Raw genomic sequence first — 16,056 nt, forward strand, 5'->3', positions numbered from 1 at the left:
AGGTCCGCCCGGAAGTACCCACCTGAAAAGCGCGCTCCAGACTGAGGCCGCGGTGCCGCATGAGGTAGGCGGTGCAGACGGCGGCGGAGCGGCTGCGGCCGTTCTTGCAGTAGACGAGGCAGGCGCCGCCGGCACGCACGGCGGCCTCCATGGCGGCACAGGTGGGCTCCAAGTGCGCTAACAGGTCCTCTGCCGGGTCGTCGAACACGGGCACGCGCAGCTCGGCCACACCGGGCGCGCGCGGGCTGGGCTGTTGGCGGGAGACGTTGACGCACAGAGTGACGCCCGCATGCGTCAGCTGCTCCGTGGCAGCCGCGGCGCGCGCGCTCCCGAGGAAGAGTGCGGGGGCGACGCGCACGAACGGCAGCGGAGCGGCCTCTGCGGCCCCGCGCCCGTCGCCTCCGCCTGGACCCATCGCGCGGCCCCGAGGGGCTCTGTGGGGGCCGGCGGGGGGGGCCACGGGGGGGCTTGGCTGGGCCGCCGCCCCATTGGCTGGGCCCTTGCGGCCGGGAGGGCCGGATTGGCCGCGTCTGGCCCGGTACCCGTGACGCAATGCCCATGACCGGAAGTGTGTCAGCTCCCTGTCGGACCCCTCGCCCTCGGTGCCCGGCGTGTCCTGAAGGCCTCGGGGATGGGTGGCTCCTCGAGGCCGGGCTCAGGAGTTGGCGTGGAGACTGCCCGGCGGCCTCCGGGTCCTCGGCAGGGGCCACGAGGCCGACCCGCGGGTGGTGCGCGGGAAGCCTGGCTTGCTGTGTTAACTTTTGTGACAGTGTTATACTTTGTTATCTGCTTCCTACTAAATTTTTTGTCAGGCCTTTTTTATTGTAAAATATGGCTCATATAAAATAAAACGAGCGTTTCATCTTCATAGACCAGAATTTACTTGGTGTTTGTTTTTCTTCTAGGGTTAGCGCTGTAACTTTAAAAGACCTATTTAGACTCAGTAAACATTCATGAAGTTCACGTTTAAGAGGACGTCATGAGTCTATTTTCTCACGGTGCTTTTCAGGGAATAGCCAAAAGGAGCTGTTAAGTGGCCCTACAGACAGGCAGTTGATTGCAGTTACAACTTTATTCTGCTGGCAGTAAAAGTTTGATGCATTTTCGCCCGTCAGATTTGCAGTCATTCCTTCGGCATTAGTCTCTGTGACCCCTGCGCTCCCAAGTCTGTTGAATCTTCGGAGTGTGCCTGCACAGTTTCCTTTGGGGCGCCTAGCCTTCCCCTTCCCTGCACCCCCCAGTCATTGGTGATACGAGGTTTTTACGGCAACCCGATGCGCCCCTGAACTGCCCGCCCAGATGTCTGCAGTTGGCCTTGACTGGCCGCCCACACTTTGCTCATCATGCTAAGGAAGGATCTGGCTTTCCTGAGAAAGGGAGAGAATGGAAATCCCTTTCGCCACAGTTTGCTCCCAGCTTCAGGAGCAGGCTCTTAATTGCTCACGAAAATCAGCACCGCCCACATCCCCTTATCTGCCGCAAGAATAGGCTTGGGCTCTAATATGAGGGTCTGGAAGATCCCCCCGCCCATCTGTCCATACCACCGAGAGGGGAAGCCAGCTTTGGATGAAAGCAGAGAGAGAAGAAATGGTCCTTGCTGGCGTTCTGAGCCGCTGAATCAAACCAAACCTGAGGCCCTTCCTATTTGAAGCGAGTTTTCTGAAGTGTACTGGGTACCTCGCACTGCCGCCTGTGGAGCCTGAGGATTGCTAACCGAGCCGTCCTCAGTAACTGTCCACTTCCATGCCTGCGTTTAGCTCGGGCCACCAGGCTTTGCACGGGCGCCTTCGGCCGCGTCACTGAATTGCTCCCCTCTCCCCAGCAATACTAGGGACCAAACCCAGGGCTTTTGCACTCAGCTAATTCCTAGCCCTACCACTTAATTTTGAAGCAGAATGTTACTAAGTGGACAAATTGCCCAGGTTGGGTGGAACCTGAAATCCTGCCTCAGCTTCCCAGAGTATTGGGGTTACAGGCGTGTGCCACACTCCGGGCTTGGAATGTTGTCTGCCTCGGTGCGTTCCTCGGGTCCTGACTCAGCAGGTCGGAGTTGAGCGGTTCTGCTGATCGTGGCATTTACATTTCAGTTAGGGTGCACGCATGTTGTACGATGTTTTCATGAAACTTTCCTGAGTGGCGTTTGTGCCTTGTGATGCTCTAAAATGGCATCCAGGAATCAAGCTGGCACCGAGGAGCTGAGAGGCCAAGGAGGAGGAGAGATGTAAACTGGGAGACAACTAGGGTGTGCAGGAGGTGCCCCCAGGACACGAGTCCTGGTGCAGAGGCCGTAGTCCCCAGAGAGCTCGCCAGGATGGGGGCGGCCTGGGGTGGCTCCCCGCGCCGTCTTGGTGAGGGCTGTGTCCTCAGCCTGCGGAGGCGCTCACGGGCGCTGCACGCCTTCAGCTCTGCAGCGTGTCTAGACGCAAACACCGCAGCCGTGCACAGGGTGCCCCCTCTTCCACTCTATTCTGTCATTGTACAAGGCCTAGCTTTGCAGCCAGGCGGGTCTTGATTAAGTCCTAGCCCGGTATCTCGGCAGTGTCTCGGCAGAGAGCTCTCTCCTCCAGGTGTGTGAGGCACCTGGCCCGGGGCCCCACGGCAGCGCACAGGCAGGGAGAGGGGGCTGGCGCATGAGCAGAAGGGGTGGGCGGGGCCGAGTCGTTTCCAGGGAGACCCGATGGCTCCGGCGGCCTGGTCTTGAGCTAAGGAGACTCCGGCACGGTTGGGGGCGCGCTCTCCGAGCCCTAAGCCCTGGTGCAGCCTGCAGGTGGAGGGACCGAGCTGGCACGGCTGGGGAAGGGAACTCGGTTCACCTGAGCAGGGTGCAGTGGGGACATCCTGGATCCTTCGCAGGATTTCTGAGGACGCGTGGTGGTCCCGGGCTTCGCCTCCAGGTTGGGAGAGGACAGACATGAAAAGGGATTGTTCCTCCACCACCCCGGACTACAGCTCCACAGGCCCGCTGGAGGAGCAGACCGGCCAGCCCCCTGCTGCGGAGGACCCCGGGCGCCCGGACAGCTGTGGCCTCGTCACTGCAAGGTGCAGGGGCCCTCCGGCAAGGATGTCACCCGGACCGAGGTCCAGAGTGGCTGGGATGCACCCTGGGGCGGGCTGAAAGATAGCCACGAGTTACTTCCCCCACCCCCTGAAACACCTAGACCCTGGAAAGCTCGAGAAGCCTACACCTTACACCAACCGCCCCCGAGGGCCGGACGCAGTAAGGAGCCCCTCATCTGGCGGCCCTTCTCGCCTGCCACGCTGCTCTGCCACCCTGCAAGCCTCTAGTAGGGTACAGGAGTAACTCTTAGGGTGTGGGGGGTTCCGAGTTGGCACAGCTCCTTCACTGCTGTGGGGTTGAGAGTAAGCGCTACTGCCGGGCGTGGGGCCCACGCCTGTGAACTCAGTACCCGGGAGGCAGAGGCGGGACTGCTGCGAGTTGGAGGCCAGCCTGAACTACATAGCGAGTTCAAGGCCAGCCTGGACAGCAGAGCGAGACCCTGTTTTAAAAAACGCAAACCCCAAACCAAAACCCTAAAACAAAACAAAACAAAAAATTCCGTTTCTCCCATTCCCACCACATGGTATCTTTCCCCCCTGTTAACGTTATTTTTTTTTTTTTTGGTTTTTCTCCGGTACCGGGAACCGAACTCACGACCTTGCGCTTGCCAGGCAGGCGCTTTTGCCACTGAGCTAAATCCCCAGCCCCAACGTTATTTTTTGAAAAGCCAGTTAACACCAATCCCTCTTAGAGAAACAAGGAATTACAGGTTTGTGAATTTTCCCAGGCTGCCTAACAAAGTTTCCGCTCGCAGCCTGGCCAAGGGTGGCTGGCGCCTCCTCCGCCCGCGCACAGCCCATCCCCCTTCCTAGCGCAGCAGCGCCCTGTGCCTCTCCCGTCCAAACGTGCGGACCCCGGCTATGCTGACCTCTGGCCAGAGTTAGGCCCCTCGGAATCGAGCCTGATGGTCTCACTTCACCTCCGTCAGGACCAGTCTCCACACAGGATTAGCTTCTAGGCTGTTGTGGTTTCGGGCACCAACACTATTTTGAGGGGGCTAAAATTCAGCCTATAACCACGGGTGAGCAATAGAAAGAAACAAACCAAATCAGGGCCCCGCACTTTTATCACTGCCGTGGCTGGATGGCTGCCCTCTGGCTCCTCCCGGTAACAACAGCCCGACCGATCTGCCCTCTGGAACCGAACCCTTCCTCCCTGGGCAGAGGTGGGCTCCGCACCTGGGGTCCTCGGTTGGCCTCTGAGGGTTCCTAGGTTGGCCAGGCGGCCAGCTGGACCCTGAGACTGGTCTCTAGGCCAGTGACACCCACACCCCCACCCTCCAGAGCTGAGAGGCAGGCAGATAGACTGTGGCATGCTGTGGGCCGGGGCTGGGCTTCCACCCAGGAAGTCGTTGCCTGGAGCACACATGTCCTGTGGCTGTGCCACCCACCTTGTGCCTGCCTGAGGATCAGGTGGCCCTCTTGGGCTGGAGTGCTGACTGGCCTTGCCTCAGGGGCCAGCAGCATTCGGCCTTGTCAGTAAATACCCTTTCCATACCTTCCATTTCCTGAGTGCCCCTGGGCAATCCCTGTACTTCTGTGCCTCAGTTTCCCTTGCTGTGGTGCCTGCCCTGGGGTCCTGGTGAGGGTGAAAGCAGAGGGTGGGTGGCACCCCATGGCCCACAGGAAGTCACTGTCAGAGCTGTCCCGCCTGCTGCAGCCCTCCCTGTGCCATATCTTTTAGGAATGGACCAGTGTCCCAGGAGGAGGAGGCTGAGGAGTCTGGGGGGTGCCTGAGTGAGCAGCACCTGAAGGTGGCCCCCATCCAGCTGGTCCGAGGTGTGCAGACCTGGCCGGACGGCTGTGTCTACCAGGGAGAGTTTGGGCTCAATGTGAAGCTTGGGTATGGCGAGTTCTCCTGGCCCACAGGTGAGGTAAGTGGCTTCTGCTGCCACCCATGTCCTCCCTGGGGTGGGGCCCAGGCCTCTCCAAGAGTCCGGTGATGGGAACCTTGGGACCATCGCAGGAAGCACTAGGCTGCTACCTCCTGCCTGGAATGCCCAGGGGAGGTTGTGAGACTTCCGTCAGCATACCTGGAACGAGGTTTGCAAAGCTGTGACTTCAGAAGATAAATTTGTATTCTGTACAGATGTTATAAAATATGAATTAGATGCCAGGCATGATGGCACACACCTGTAATCCCAGCATTCAGGAGGCTGAGGCAGGAGGATCTCTGAGGTGGAGGCAAGCTTGGGTTATATAGCAAATTCAAGACCAGCCTGAAAGAAAAAAAAAAAAAGACCAGACTGATCTGCATAGATAGACTATGTCTCAAAAATCCAAAAATAAATAAAAATAGAATTATGAATTACTGCAGCAACATACATTGGTGAAACTGCCTTGTGTTCAAGATTAAACACATGGCAAAGAATCTTCTTCAAGACAAAATGGCCACACCCAGGACATCAAGGGGCTTGGTTTGGTGTACTGAGGTGGGGGTTGTCCCGGCTGCTGCCCTGATGGGTAGCCCACAGAATGGGGCTGGGACTGCTGAGCCTGGGTGGGCACTGGCCCTGCCTGGGCCCTGGCATCCCCATGCAGTGGCAGGCAGAGGGCAGGGTGGCATGGGTGTTGGGGTCTGAGTGTCTACCTCTCCCGGCCTGACGGAGGCCCTATGGCTGAGGCCCCTCGAGGCAGTCCTCCCCAGCCCACTTGCAGGCATCCAGGTGCCTCACTGACCTCTTGCCCACAGGCCTACCGTGGGCAGTTTTACCGTGACCACTGCCACGGCCTGGGCACCTACACGTGGCCGGACGGCTGCAGCTTCACTGGCACCTTTTACCTCAGCCAGCGGGAAGGCTACGGCAGCATGAGCCTGAAGACGAGGCTCTTCCAGGTGAGAGGCCCTGTGCGTGTGAGGGTTGGGCCTCAAGTGCTGAGTGTGGGCGGGCCTCGTGTGTTCAGGCGAGCGATGGGAACACGCACCTGAACACTTGAAGTGCTCACATGAGGGACGCCTCACTTGTTCACTTTTGGTACATTGGGTAAACTCCTGAGAGCGGGACTGCGGGGTCCTGTGGCCAGCGAAGGCCCCACTTGCCCTGGGACTGCGTGGCTTTGCGTCCCCTCGCATGTTCACAGAGCTCCTGTGGGCACAGTCACTGCACGTAGGTGGCCGCTCCCTCCCTGACTGGCAGTGCTGAGCACGTCCTCCATGCCTGGCCTGCGCGCATTCTTTTCCCTTGGTTAGTCTCGCCAGACTTTGCGAATGTTATGGTTCTGTTACCATGAGAATCTGCTTTTGGCTTAGTTGGTCTCCTTCCTCCCTTTCTTTCTTTCTTTGGCTTCATATTTACCCTTATATTCTTCCACTGGATATTTCTTTCTTTTTTAAATTTTTATTTTAAAGAAAAAGAAACAAAAACACAACAAACACATAAACATAAGAACAGAATTCCAAAATGGTATGATAGGAGAGTAACAATGGTCAATGCGTTGCGCATCTTTATCTTTAAGTTAGGTGCTCAGAGTAGGAGACATCCGCATTTAATTATCCAGACTGTATTAGCACAGATCTACCTTTTCAGTCAACTGAGAGAAATTAGCAGCCTACCTATCTTAACTATTTTTTGTATATACATATATATATATATTTTTCCTTTTGCTTTTCCCTTCTTTTTTCCCATTCCCGTAAACCAGTTTCTCTTTCTTTTTGAAGTTTCTTCCCATTTTACACTATCTATTGTACATTTTGGATCACATTTACTCTTTTAGCTTCTCACACTAGGGAGACAATATGATATTTGCACATATGAGTCTGGTTTATTTCACTTATGAGTATGGTCTCGAGTTGCATCCATTTACCTATAAAAGTCTCCAGTTGATCCTTCTTTAAGGCTGAGTAATATTCTATTGTGTAAAATGACCACATCTTTTTTATCCACTCCTCAGTTGATGGCATTTGGGTTGTTTCCAGGATCTAGCTATTACAAATTGTGCTGCTATAAACATGGGTGTACATATATCGCTGTGGTATGGTGTTTTTAATTCTTCTGGGAAGATACCCAGAAGCAGAATAGCTGGGTCAAATGGGACCTCCAATCTTGGTTTTTTGAGAAATCATCACACTGATTTCCACACTCCCACCAACAGTAGAGAATGGTTCCTTTTTCCCCATATCCCTTGCAGCATTTGTTATGGTTGATTTCTTGATGACAGTCATTCTTTCTGGGGTGAGATGGACTCTCAGTGTTGTTTTAATTTGCATTTCTTGAATGAATTGGTCTTCTTTCTGTTTGGTTCTTTTTCATTTTCTGTTTATTGTTTTATGCACCTCTACCATGATTTGGTATTATTTTCTAGCATTGCTCTTTCTGATTTTTTCTTACACAGTGTACATACGGGCTCTCTGTTACTCTGACTCCATTGTACTACCGTTTTCATTCAGTTCAAATTGTATTCTAATTTCTATTGTGCTTTCTTCTTTCTTTAATGAGAGTATTGCTTTAAGTTCAGAATTTAGGTTCTAATTAACTGTTACTGTATCAGTCAGTGCTTACTAGAGAAACTGATACAATACAAGATATACAAATAAATACGAATTTACAAAATTGGTCTATGATAGCTGCCCACAAAGTCAGGTGTGGAGGAGTGCAGAAGGTCGGTCTGCACACTTCAGGTCTGAAGGATCCAGTTGAAGGCCTGGAGCTCTGAGTAGTGTCCTGTGTGAGTCAGTATCAGGAGGCCAGAGGGTTGGGGTGGAAAACTGAAGGGTCTGCGCTGGAAGCCAGGAGACAACGTCCAAGGTGAAAGTGAAGACTGGAGCGCCTCTGAAGAAAACAGAGCAATCCTTCCTTTTTTGTTTCCCTTTTATACCTTTCCAGTGACCATCCTCCCTAGGGTGGGTCTTCCACACCCAGAACTGTGCTGAGCCAATGTAGTTGGGTGTTTCTCACTCAAGTTGACACTATCAACTATCACTATATATGCATATAATTTGTGTGATTTCAATTCTTAGGACCCAGACCATGGCAATCTCTTTAAATGTTTGTGTCCTCACAAAGAGAATGTCCATTTCTGCAGTTGTTGACCATGCTATTCTCTGTGAGCCTCAGTTCACTTTTGCTGTTTGTGTCGTTATATCAAAGACTGAACCAGGTGTATTAGACTCCTTTACTCTGTGAATTTTCTTGTTAATGCCTTACAATTCTGTCAAGAATTTATATATATATATATATATATATATATATTTAGCTTCATGTATTCTAGGAATATATTATTTGATGGATAGAGTTTTAGATTCATTATATTTTCCTGGTAGGTTGAACCTTTTATTATTATGAAATGATACTGTCTTTTAAAAATTATTACAATATTTTATGATTTAGAGTCTAACTTTTAGATATTAGTAAGGCTGTATCAGCTTGTTGAGGTTATTTTTCTTTGATGTATCTTTCTTTATAGCTTTTCTTACAACCTCTCTGTTTTACTGTTTTAAATATTCTTTATTTTTTAAAATGTGTGCATCTGTGTTTGTTTAAATCTAGTCTGCTAGTTGCCATTGACACCTGGCCTTGCACTGTCCCCTGTGATGCTCAGCAATGACGTACACTGAGCTGTGTATGGCACCTGCATCCTTCAGGTGTCTCCTGAACCCTCGAGATCTGGGAGGTCCAAATTAGGGTGTATTAGAGTTTGTATCTAAATGCCCCCCACAGAGCCTTGTGCTGTCATAAGTGGGGCTTTTTCAGAGCTGGCTCCATCTAGAGTATGTGATGCTGGGATTAAGGATGTATGATTAGTAAGCAATCTGCTGATTGGTTGGCATAGTTCTGGGTGTGAGTACTACCTGCCCTAAGGGCAGGTGTGCGAGGTAGAATATAAAGGGACAGAAAAAAGCTATTCTTGTCACTTGTAGCTTGGCCTTCTCCTCCTGTTTTCTGCCTGCCATGGACTGTTTCTCCTCTGCCATTCCATCCTGCCTTGGAGCCAGCCAACTACGAACTGAGATCTTTACAAAGTATAAGCCAAATAAACCTTTCCTTCTTTAACTTTGGGTGTCTCAGCAATGAGAACAGTAACTAAAACAGGTGTGCTGTAGCTCAAAACATGCCAAATTCTGAAGATACATTGAGGAAAAAGGAAGGCAAAATATCTCAACAATTTTGACTCTTAAGTGTATGTTGAAATTGTATTTCGGACAGAGTTAAATAAAAATGTGAGTTGAAAATTACTTACCCTGGCTGTTTTTACTTTTCATAATGTGGGTGCTAGCAAATTTAAATTAGGTGTGTGACCCATGACATTCTATTGGAAAACTCTTGATTTACACTATGTACATTTAATAGAAATAGTTAAAGATTTGAGATTCAATCTACTATCTTTTGCACTTTCTGTTTTACTTGTTCAATATTTCTTCTTTCTTGCCTTCATTTGGATTGATGTAGTTTTTTAAAAATTTATTTTATTTTCAGATTGTCACTTTGAGAATTTTACATTCTTTTTCTCTTCTTTTAGCACTGCCCTAAGAATTACAGCATGAGCATGGTGACTTGTTAATTCTACTATTAGTTATTTTTTGGCAGTAATGGAGATTGAACCCAGGGCTTTGCACATGCCAGACAAATGTTCTACAATTGTGCTACATCCCCAGCCCTTTAGAATATTCTTTTAAAATTTTGAGACAGGGTTTTGCTAATATTCCTGATCTCGTATACTGAGCTGTGTATGGCGCCTACATCCTCGGAGTCTTGTGGGGGTGAGGAGCGGGAGGAGAGAAGAGAAGGAGATGGAAGGCTCTGCAGTGCATCCTTTCTGCTTTGCTGAAAGAAGATTCCCTCCTTACCATCTGCAAAGAGACTGCGGAACATGGTCAGAATCTCAGAATGCTGTCTGCAAAGTGGAGAGAGATGAGGGCGGGCCAGTGCCACCCTGACTGAGAAGAGGTGGTCAGAGAGCGGTGGAGCAAAGCCTCAGCCAGCTCTGTTCTTGCAGACCTCAAGCCACGCTGGGTGCACATGTGTAAGAGGATGAGCATGTGCAAGGCTTCCTCTTCTGTTCCCGTGGTGTAAAGGAAAATGACAGTCATTCTGTTTAGGACGGGTACGTGTCCGGTGGTGTGGGTTGATGTTCTCTCCCAAACACTTGAAATGGGGCAGCTTTTATATTTTGATACTCAAGTCCCAGACTACTTAAAGCTCCTTTAAAAAAGAAATCTTCCTTGGATAAAGAAGAGGATTTAGGAAGCTGAGTCAGGTTTGTCCTGAAGGAGTGGAGCCAGGACCCCGCTCTGCAGTGTGCAGTGGGAGCACGGGCTGCCCTCGAGGTGCTGTTTACCCCAAATGTAGCGGTTTCCCCGCTGAATCCAGAGTCTGTGGTACAAACTAGAAAGGCAGCAAACTAGAAAGGCAGCAACTAGAAAGGACAGACTCTTTGGCGAGGGGACGTTGTAGATCTGAGGATTTTTTTTAAAGAAAGATTCAGTTTACAAGAAAAGAAAAGTCTGTTTAAGTAGTGATAGTTACGCATTTCTCCTCACCTAGGCAGTGACTTTAAGAAGAAAGCATCAATACTGAGTGCAAGGATATCACTGTTGGCTAGATTAACTTTTTATAATCGTGAATCTCCTTGAGTGGCTGTAGATGTTAATGCTGACTTGCCTAAATCATGACTATTATGACTGCTAGTTCCTGGTATAGAGAAACCGAAGGAATTACCCTTGTAGGAGAAAGGCTGGAGCCCTGGTGACACAGAGGTGCTTAGGACAGCACTGGTCATGCCGAAGAGCTTGTCCAGTGGGCAAGTGAGGGCTGAGCCCTGGGAATCAGAGGTTGCAGGGCTCCTCCTGCAGGTCACAGTCACAGCCACAGCCACACCTGCTGCAGGCCAGGCCCTTCCCTCGCTGGCTCCAGGGCTCAGCAGACCACCACCCAGAAGCCATCTGCCCACCTGGCTTTTTTGGTGTGGTGCAAACTAGAAACAGGTTTTACATTTTTTTGGCAGGGGGTATTAGGAATCAAACTCAGGACCTTGTGCTTGCCAGGTAGGCACTTACGCCACTGAGTTTATCCCCAGCCAGTTTTTACGTTTTTAAAGGTTATGCCAAACATGGTGGCACATAGTGGTTGTGATCACAGGCATGCCCCACTGCGTCTGGCATCCATTATTAATTTATACCTTTGCTTTCCTTTGGGAACATGCAAGAATCTCAGACTCTCTTCACTCTTGTCTCCTCTCTGAGTTGTATACTACTATGGGATCTGTTAAAAAGCTCTCTGGTGCTGGAGGGGGATATGTTTGCAGCCTTGATGCTGGTAAGGATTCTCAGGGTCACGCTGTCTCCAAAGACCTTCAGTGTACAGATGAAATCTGTTGAATTGTCCCTGGGAAAAACTAGAGCACTTGGTACCCCTACCCCGAAATGCGGCTTTTGCCTTCCTAAGACTCTTGGCTCGTGAAAGGGACATTTTAAGCAGAGAGGGACTGGAACGTCCAGGTAAGCACTGTTTAAAGGACACTGGGGACTGGCACCTTGGTGCCATCTGTGGAAACTCCTCTCCTGCCCGCCTGCTGACTCAGCTGCTCCTTGGATTGCTGGTCACACAGGGAATGCGGGCGCTCACGATGTGGGTGCTCACTGACGCAGGTGTGGGGGTCTGACCTGCAGCCTCCACCAGATGCAGCTGTGCCAGTGAAGCACAGCCAGTTGCTCACCGCTACAAAGCCTGCCACCACATGCAGCTTGCTTGTTGCTTTCTACCCACTGCTAGGGTTTTGATAGCATCTGTAAGCAGTGGATTCACTGTGGTCTCTGTACCATCCAACCCCTTTGCTAATGGCAGTCTGTACTTGCAACTGCTCCCCAGGGATGGCATCACTGCCTCAGCTCCACCTCAGATCATCAGGCATGAGACTCTCATAGGAACCTAGATCCTGTGCACAGGTCACTGTAGGATCCACGTTCCTATGAGAGTCTAACAATGCATGCTTATCTGAAGGAGGCAGAGTTCAGGCTGTAAAGTGAGCTGGGGGAACAGCTGCAAATACAGAGGAAGCTTTACTCACTCCCTGCCACTCATGCCCTGCTATGGGGTCCAGTCCCTAATGGGCCCGGGGCTGGAACCCCTGCTTTCATGTCTGTAGCTCTGGCTTTCAGGCCAGTGGCTCTCAGCCCCCAGTGCCCCAGCCCTCGCCAGCTCCAGCCACCCCAAGAGCACCTCGGCCACTGAGCCCACGGCCCCTTCCACAGCTTCCCACAGATCTCCTCGTAGTGCTGCCAGCTTTCTGCTGGCTGCTGGCCTCGAGCTCTTCAGGTGTGGCAGTCCCGAGGGTTACTGGCTCATTTTACTGCCGTGTGCTGTGTCCACACTTTGGAAGCTAGGGACCACCCGAGCATGGCTTTCCTGTGCAGTAGTGCAGCAGGTGTTGAGTAAGGCTGTGCTGCTGGCATAGAGCAGGGGTTGTAGTCAGGGTTTACAAGGGGAAACAATATAATACAAGATGCATATTTTATAAGATTATTTATAATAGTCCCCCAAAGAATCATATACAAAGAGTGCAGGACATCTGTCCACACACTAAAGACCAAGGAGTCCAGCTGAGGGCCTGGATCCCACGGCAATATCCTGCATGAATCCAACTGAAGATCTAGAGGGCATAACAACGCCCCTCATGAGTCCATCTGGAGGCCAAGAGCCCACAACAGTGTCTTGTGCAGGCCTGTTTCACAGATCTGCACTGGGAAGGCCCAAAGGTCAGTGGTGGAATCTAGAAAGTCTGTGCCAGCGGGATGAAGGATCTGTGCTAGCAGGCTGAGGGATCTGCACTGGAGCCAGGAAGCAATGCTCAAAGTAAGAACCAGAGCTCCCCCAAAAAGTACCACAGCCATCCTCAGCAACAGTGAGGTCCCAAGCTCCTCTGACGAGAACAGCCGAGTTCCCATCAAGAAAGCCAATGCAACAAGCTTCTCCAGGAGACTGAGCAGTGCATCATCTTTCCCTCTGGAGCCAGGAAGCAGTGCTCAGCGTGAGGACCAGAGCTCCCCCAAAGTGAACCAAAACCATCCTCAGCAACAACCAGGTCCCGAGCTCCTTGGATGCTGAGAACAGCCAAGTTCATCAGGAAAGCCAGCATGACGAGCTCCGCCAAGAGAACCAACAGCTCCCTACAGCTCCTTACAGCTTCTACCAGCTCCCAACAGTTTCTACCAGCTCCTGACAGCCTCTTCTTCTTCTCCCTGCTGCTGGCAGCAATCCCCAGGTGGGCCTCCCACACCCAGCACCACGCTTACTCAGTTCAGCTGGGGGTTACAAGTTGACCACCAGTTGTCAGTCCACCACAGGGGTGGTCATGCATGTGCAGGGAGCTCATTTTTCTGAGCACTGTCATGGGGGGTGGGGTGCAGTCCTCTGAGGTCATCTGTGTTTGGAGCCTTGGCAGGGTGCCTGGGACACCTTCACTGTCGGGGCAGCAGCTCAGCTGAACTTTGGGAGAAAGTCCTGCTTGACGACGTCTGCACTTTCCCACAAAGCGGTGGGGCTGGAATCGCAAGTGCTGCCACCTCTGAGGACTCTTTCAAAGACACTTTATTTTTATCAGTATGTGCTGGAAGCACGTAGGGATCACATTCCTCAGTTGGCGCTCGCGCTCGCCTCACACATCTTAGTTCTTTTCACTGCCCCCCACCCCTCCCGCTGTCTCCCGGTCTCCTTCCCTTTTGCAAAGGATCCGGCTCTGTACTTCTTGTTATATATCTGTTATTTAGCTCTCTCCTTCGGTTACACGTTGGGTTTCTCTTATAAGAGAAACCATTCGATACTGAAGCTTGTGTATCTGATTTATTTCCTTTGACAGTGTGGTCTCAAGGTGTGCCCATCTGCTTATGAGTGCCTCAGATTTGAGGGGTCTCTGGGAGACGGATGGCCATGGGCCCTTGGGGTTTAGGGGTCTAGGGGCATCGGCGACAGGCCCTGTCCCTTCCTGACCCTCGCCCTGTCAGGTGCAGTTTCCTCTGGGTGGGGAGGGTGGTGTGGGCAGAGGCCCTGCAGGGAGGGCCTGGAGGAGGCCGCTGCAGTCACCCCGGGGGTGGCAGGAAGACCCTGGGCTCATAGCCGCAGGCCACCCTGAGGCAGCACAGTCAGGACACGGCCCGTGGCTCTCAGGGTAAGGGAAGGTTCGGCCTCCCTTGTTTCTTCTGTTTCCTTCCTGCGCCCACTGCCCTTCACCTGCCCGCCCCCCAGTGGGCTCCACCTGTGTGACCCCTGCTGGGCAGAGCCGAGCCTCCCCAGGCCCCTGTCCTCAGCGCCACCCTGACCACGATGCTCTGCCTGGAGGAGTGCATGTGGGACAGGTGCAGGACTGAGCCGTCCTGCTTCCTGCGAGGTGCAGGCACAGGGAGCCAGAGCCCCGCTGCTTTGTGTTTCAGGCCCCTGTGCCTCCACTGGGCTGTCCCCTGTGCCCTGCGTGACCTCCACGTCTCAGTGCCATCTCAGGGGAGTCACTTTCTTGGGGAGCCGGGCGGTTCCCTGTGGTCCCGCACAGGACTGCTGCTCAGTGTTTCTCGTCTGAGACCCTCCTGGGCTGTTCCTTCTTCTCTGAGAGATACAGGGAGGGAGGAAGAGAGAGGGAGAGAGGGAGAGGAAGGGAGAGAGGAGGGTGAGGGGAAGAGAGAGAGAGACAGACAGACACAGGGAGAGAGTGTGAGACAGAGGCTGCTCCAAGTGATGGAAACATCTGGAAAACCCTGGAAATTGTCCTGTCTGCTAGGGTCAAGGAAGCCAGGGGGCTGGGATCAGCTGCTCTTCCCCTCCTTCCCCTCTTCCTCCCTGACCTGGGCAGCTGTCCCTGAAAATGCTGGAGGCTGAGCTGGCTTCGGAGGCTCCCAGAAGTGCACCTCCACCTTTCCTGTCCTCCCTGCCTCTCAGAGGACCCCCATGACCCTTTGTCCCCCTGCTTTCTCCCCGGCACCCTTCCCCGCCAGCGCCTCCCCTGGGGAATGGGAGGTTCTGACCTGTGGAGGCTGCGGAGTCAGCGTGTGCTGAGTGAATGAGCAGCCTTCTGAGGGGCTTCGCCTGTGTGTTAGGGCACTGGTCACCGGTGCACAGCTCCGCTGAGCCGTCTCTCGTGGCCCTGTCGGTTTTCCCTGCAGGGCCTGTATAAAGCGGACGTACGATTTGGGCCCGGCGTCGAGACCTACCCCGATGGTAGCCAGGACGTGGGGCTGTGGTTCCGCGAGCACCTCATCAAGCTGGCCACGGAGATGCCCGGCAGCTTCTCAGTGCGCAGCTACCCGGAGTTCTCCGCCTTCCTCACACGCTCACGGGACAGGATCAGCCTCTCAGACCAGGAGAGAGCGGAGTGGGGCCCACCTGAGGGGCAGGACCCCTTCTTTTATGAGTATAAGCGCTTTCTCCTGAATGATAACCTGACGCTGCCCATGGAGATACAGGTCTACTCAACTGATTACTGCCACCTGCCCATGACAAGCTCTTTCCGCAGAGAGCTGGACGCCCACATCTTTATGGATGGCATCCCGCCATTTGTCGACGATGGGGAACCCTGGTTTATAATGAACGAAACACCTTTATTGGTCAAAATCCAGAAGCAGGCATATAAGTTCAGGTGATCAGTCTGGTCCTTCTCCTCCATCCAGTTGTCCCTCTGTGGACAGATGTCCCCTTCAGGTGGGTTCCTAGGGTCCTTAGTGCCAGGTGCCCCTGAGGCCAACTGACTGGCAGCCTTGCTCACTGGGGACGTAAATGTGCAGCTCCTGTTCCAGTGATGGGCACAGTCCAGGAGTGGAAAGGAAGAGAAGGTCCCCACCATACTTGCTCCCTGAGTGGAATGGGCTGGCGGTCTGCACAGAGGAATGGGTACCCCAGAGCCCCACTCAACCCTGCTCTAGGATAGGCATGGTTGGGAGGTGATTTGGTGAGTGGGAAGCCCGGGCAGTCCCAGAGCTGGTGTGGAGCCCTGGGGGGAAAACCCCACAGGGCAGATACTGGCTTTGAGACTTAGGAATGTTTCCTCTTCTGTGAGTCTGAGCTAGTGCACCCTGAACCA

General features: G+C 52.6%; 2 protein-coding genes across 10 annotated transcripts in view; one reads left to right on the forward strand and one right to left on the reverse strand.

Moving 5' to 3' along the window:
- Dusp28 (dual specificity phosphatase 28) overlaps positions 1 to 889 on the reverse strand; it is a 1,901-nt gene extending 1,012 nt beyond the window's left edge. The window contains exon 1 of the mRNA XM_005411166.2: positions 23 to 889. Within this exon, the coding sequence (XP_005411223.1) occupies positions 23 to 415 (393 nt within the window). The 5' untranslated portion in view covers positions 416 to 889. The remainder of the gene's footprint in view (positions 1 to 22) is intronic.
- The window catches only part of Ankmy1 (ankyrin repeat and MYND domain containing 1), a 33,289-nt gene continuing 17,240 nt past the window's right edge, over positions 8 to 16,056 (forward strand). For 2 of the 9 annotated variants that reach the window (XM_005411164.2, XM_005411165.2), the window contains exons 1-5: positions 2,413 to 2,767; positions 2,854 to 3,039; positions 4,742 to 4,931; positions 5,750 to 5,893; positions 15,143 to 15,615. In XM_005411164.2, coding sequence (XP_005411221.1) covers positions 2,631 to 2,767; positions 2,854 to 3,039; positions 4,742 to 4,931; positions 5,750 to 5,893; positions 15,143 to 15,615 — 1,130 coding nt within the window. In that variant the 5' untranslated portion in view covers positions 2,413 to 2,630. The other 7 variants (XM_005411158.2, XM_005411163.2, XM_005411159.2 and 4 more) reach the window with 7 other exon arrangements.

The sequence above is a fragment of the Chinchilla lanigera genome, unplaced genomic scaffold (assembly GCF_000276665.1).
Source record: "Chinchilla lanigera isolate Chin_1 unplaced genomic scaffold, ChiLan1.0 scaffold00141, whole genome shotgun sequence".
NCBI classification, from domain to species: Eukaryota; Metazoa; Chordata; class Mammalia; order Rodentia; family Chinchillidae; genus Chinchilla; species Chinchilla lanigera.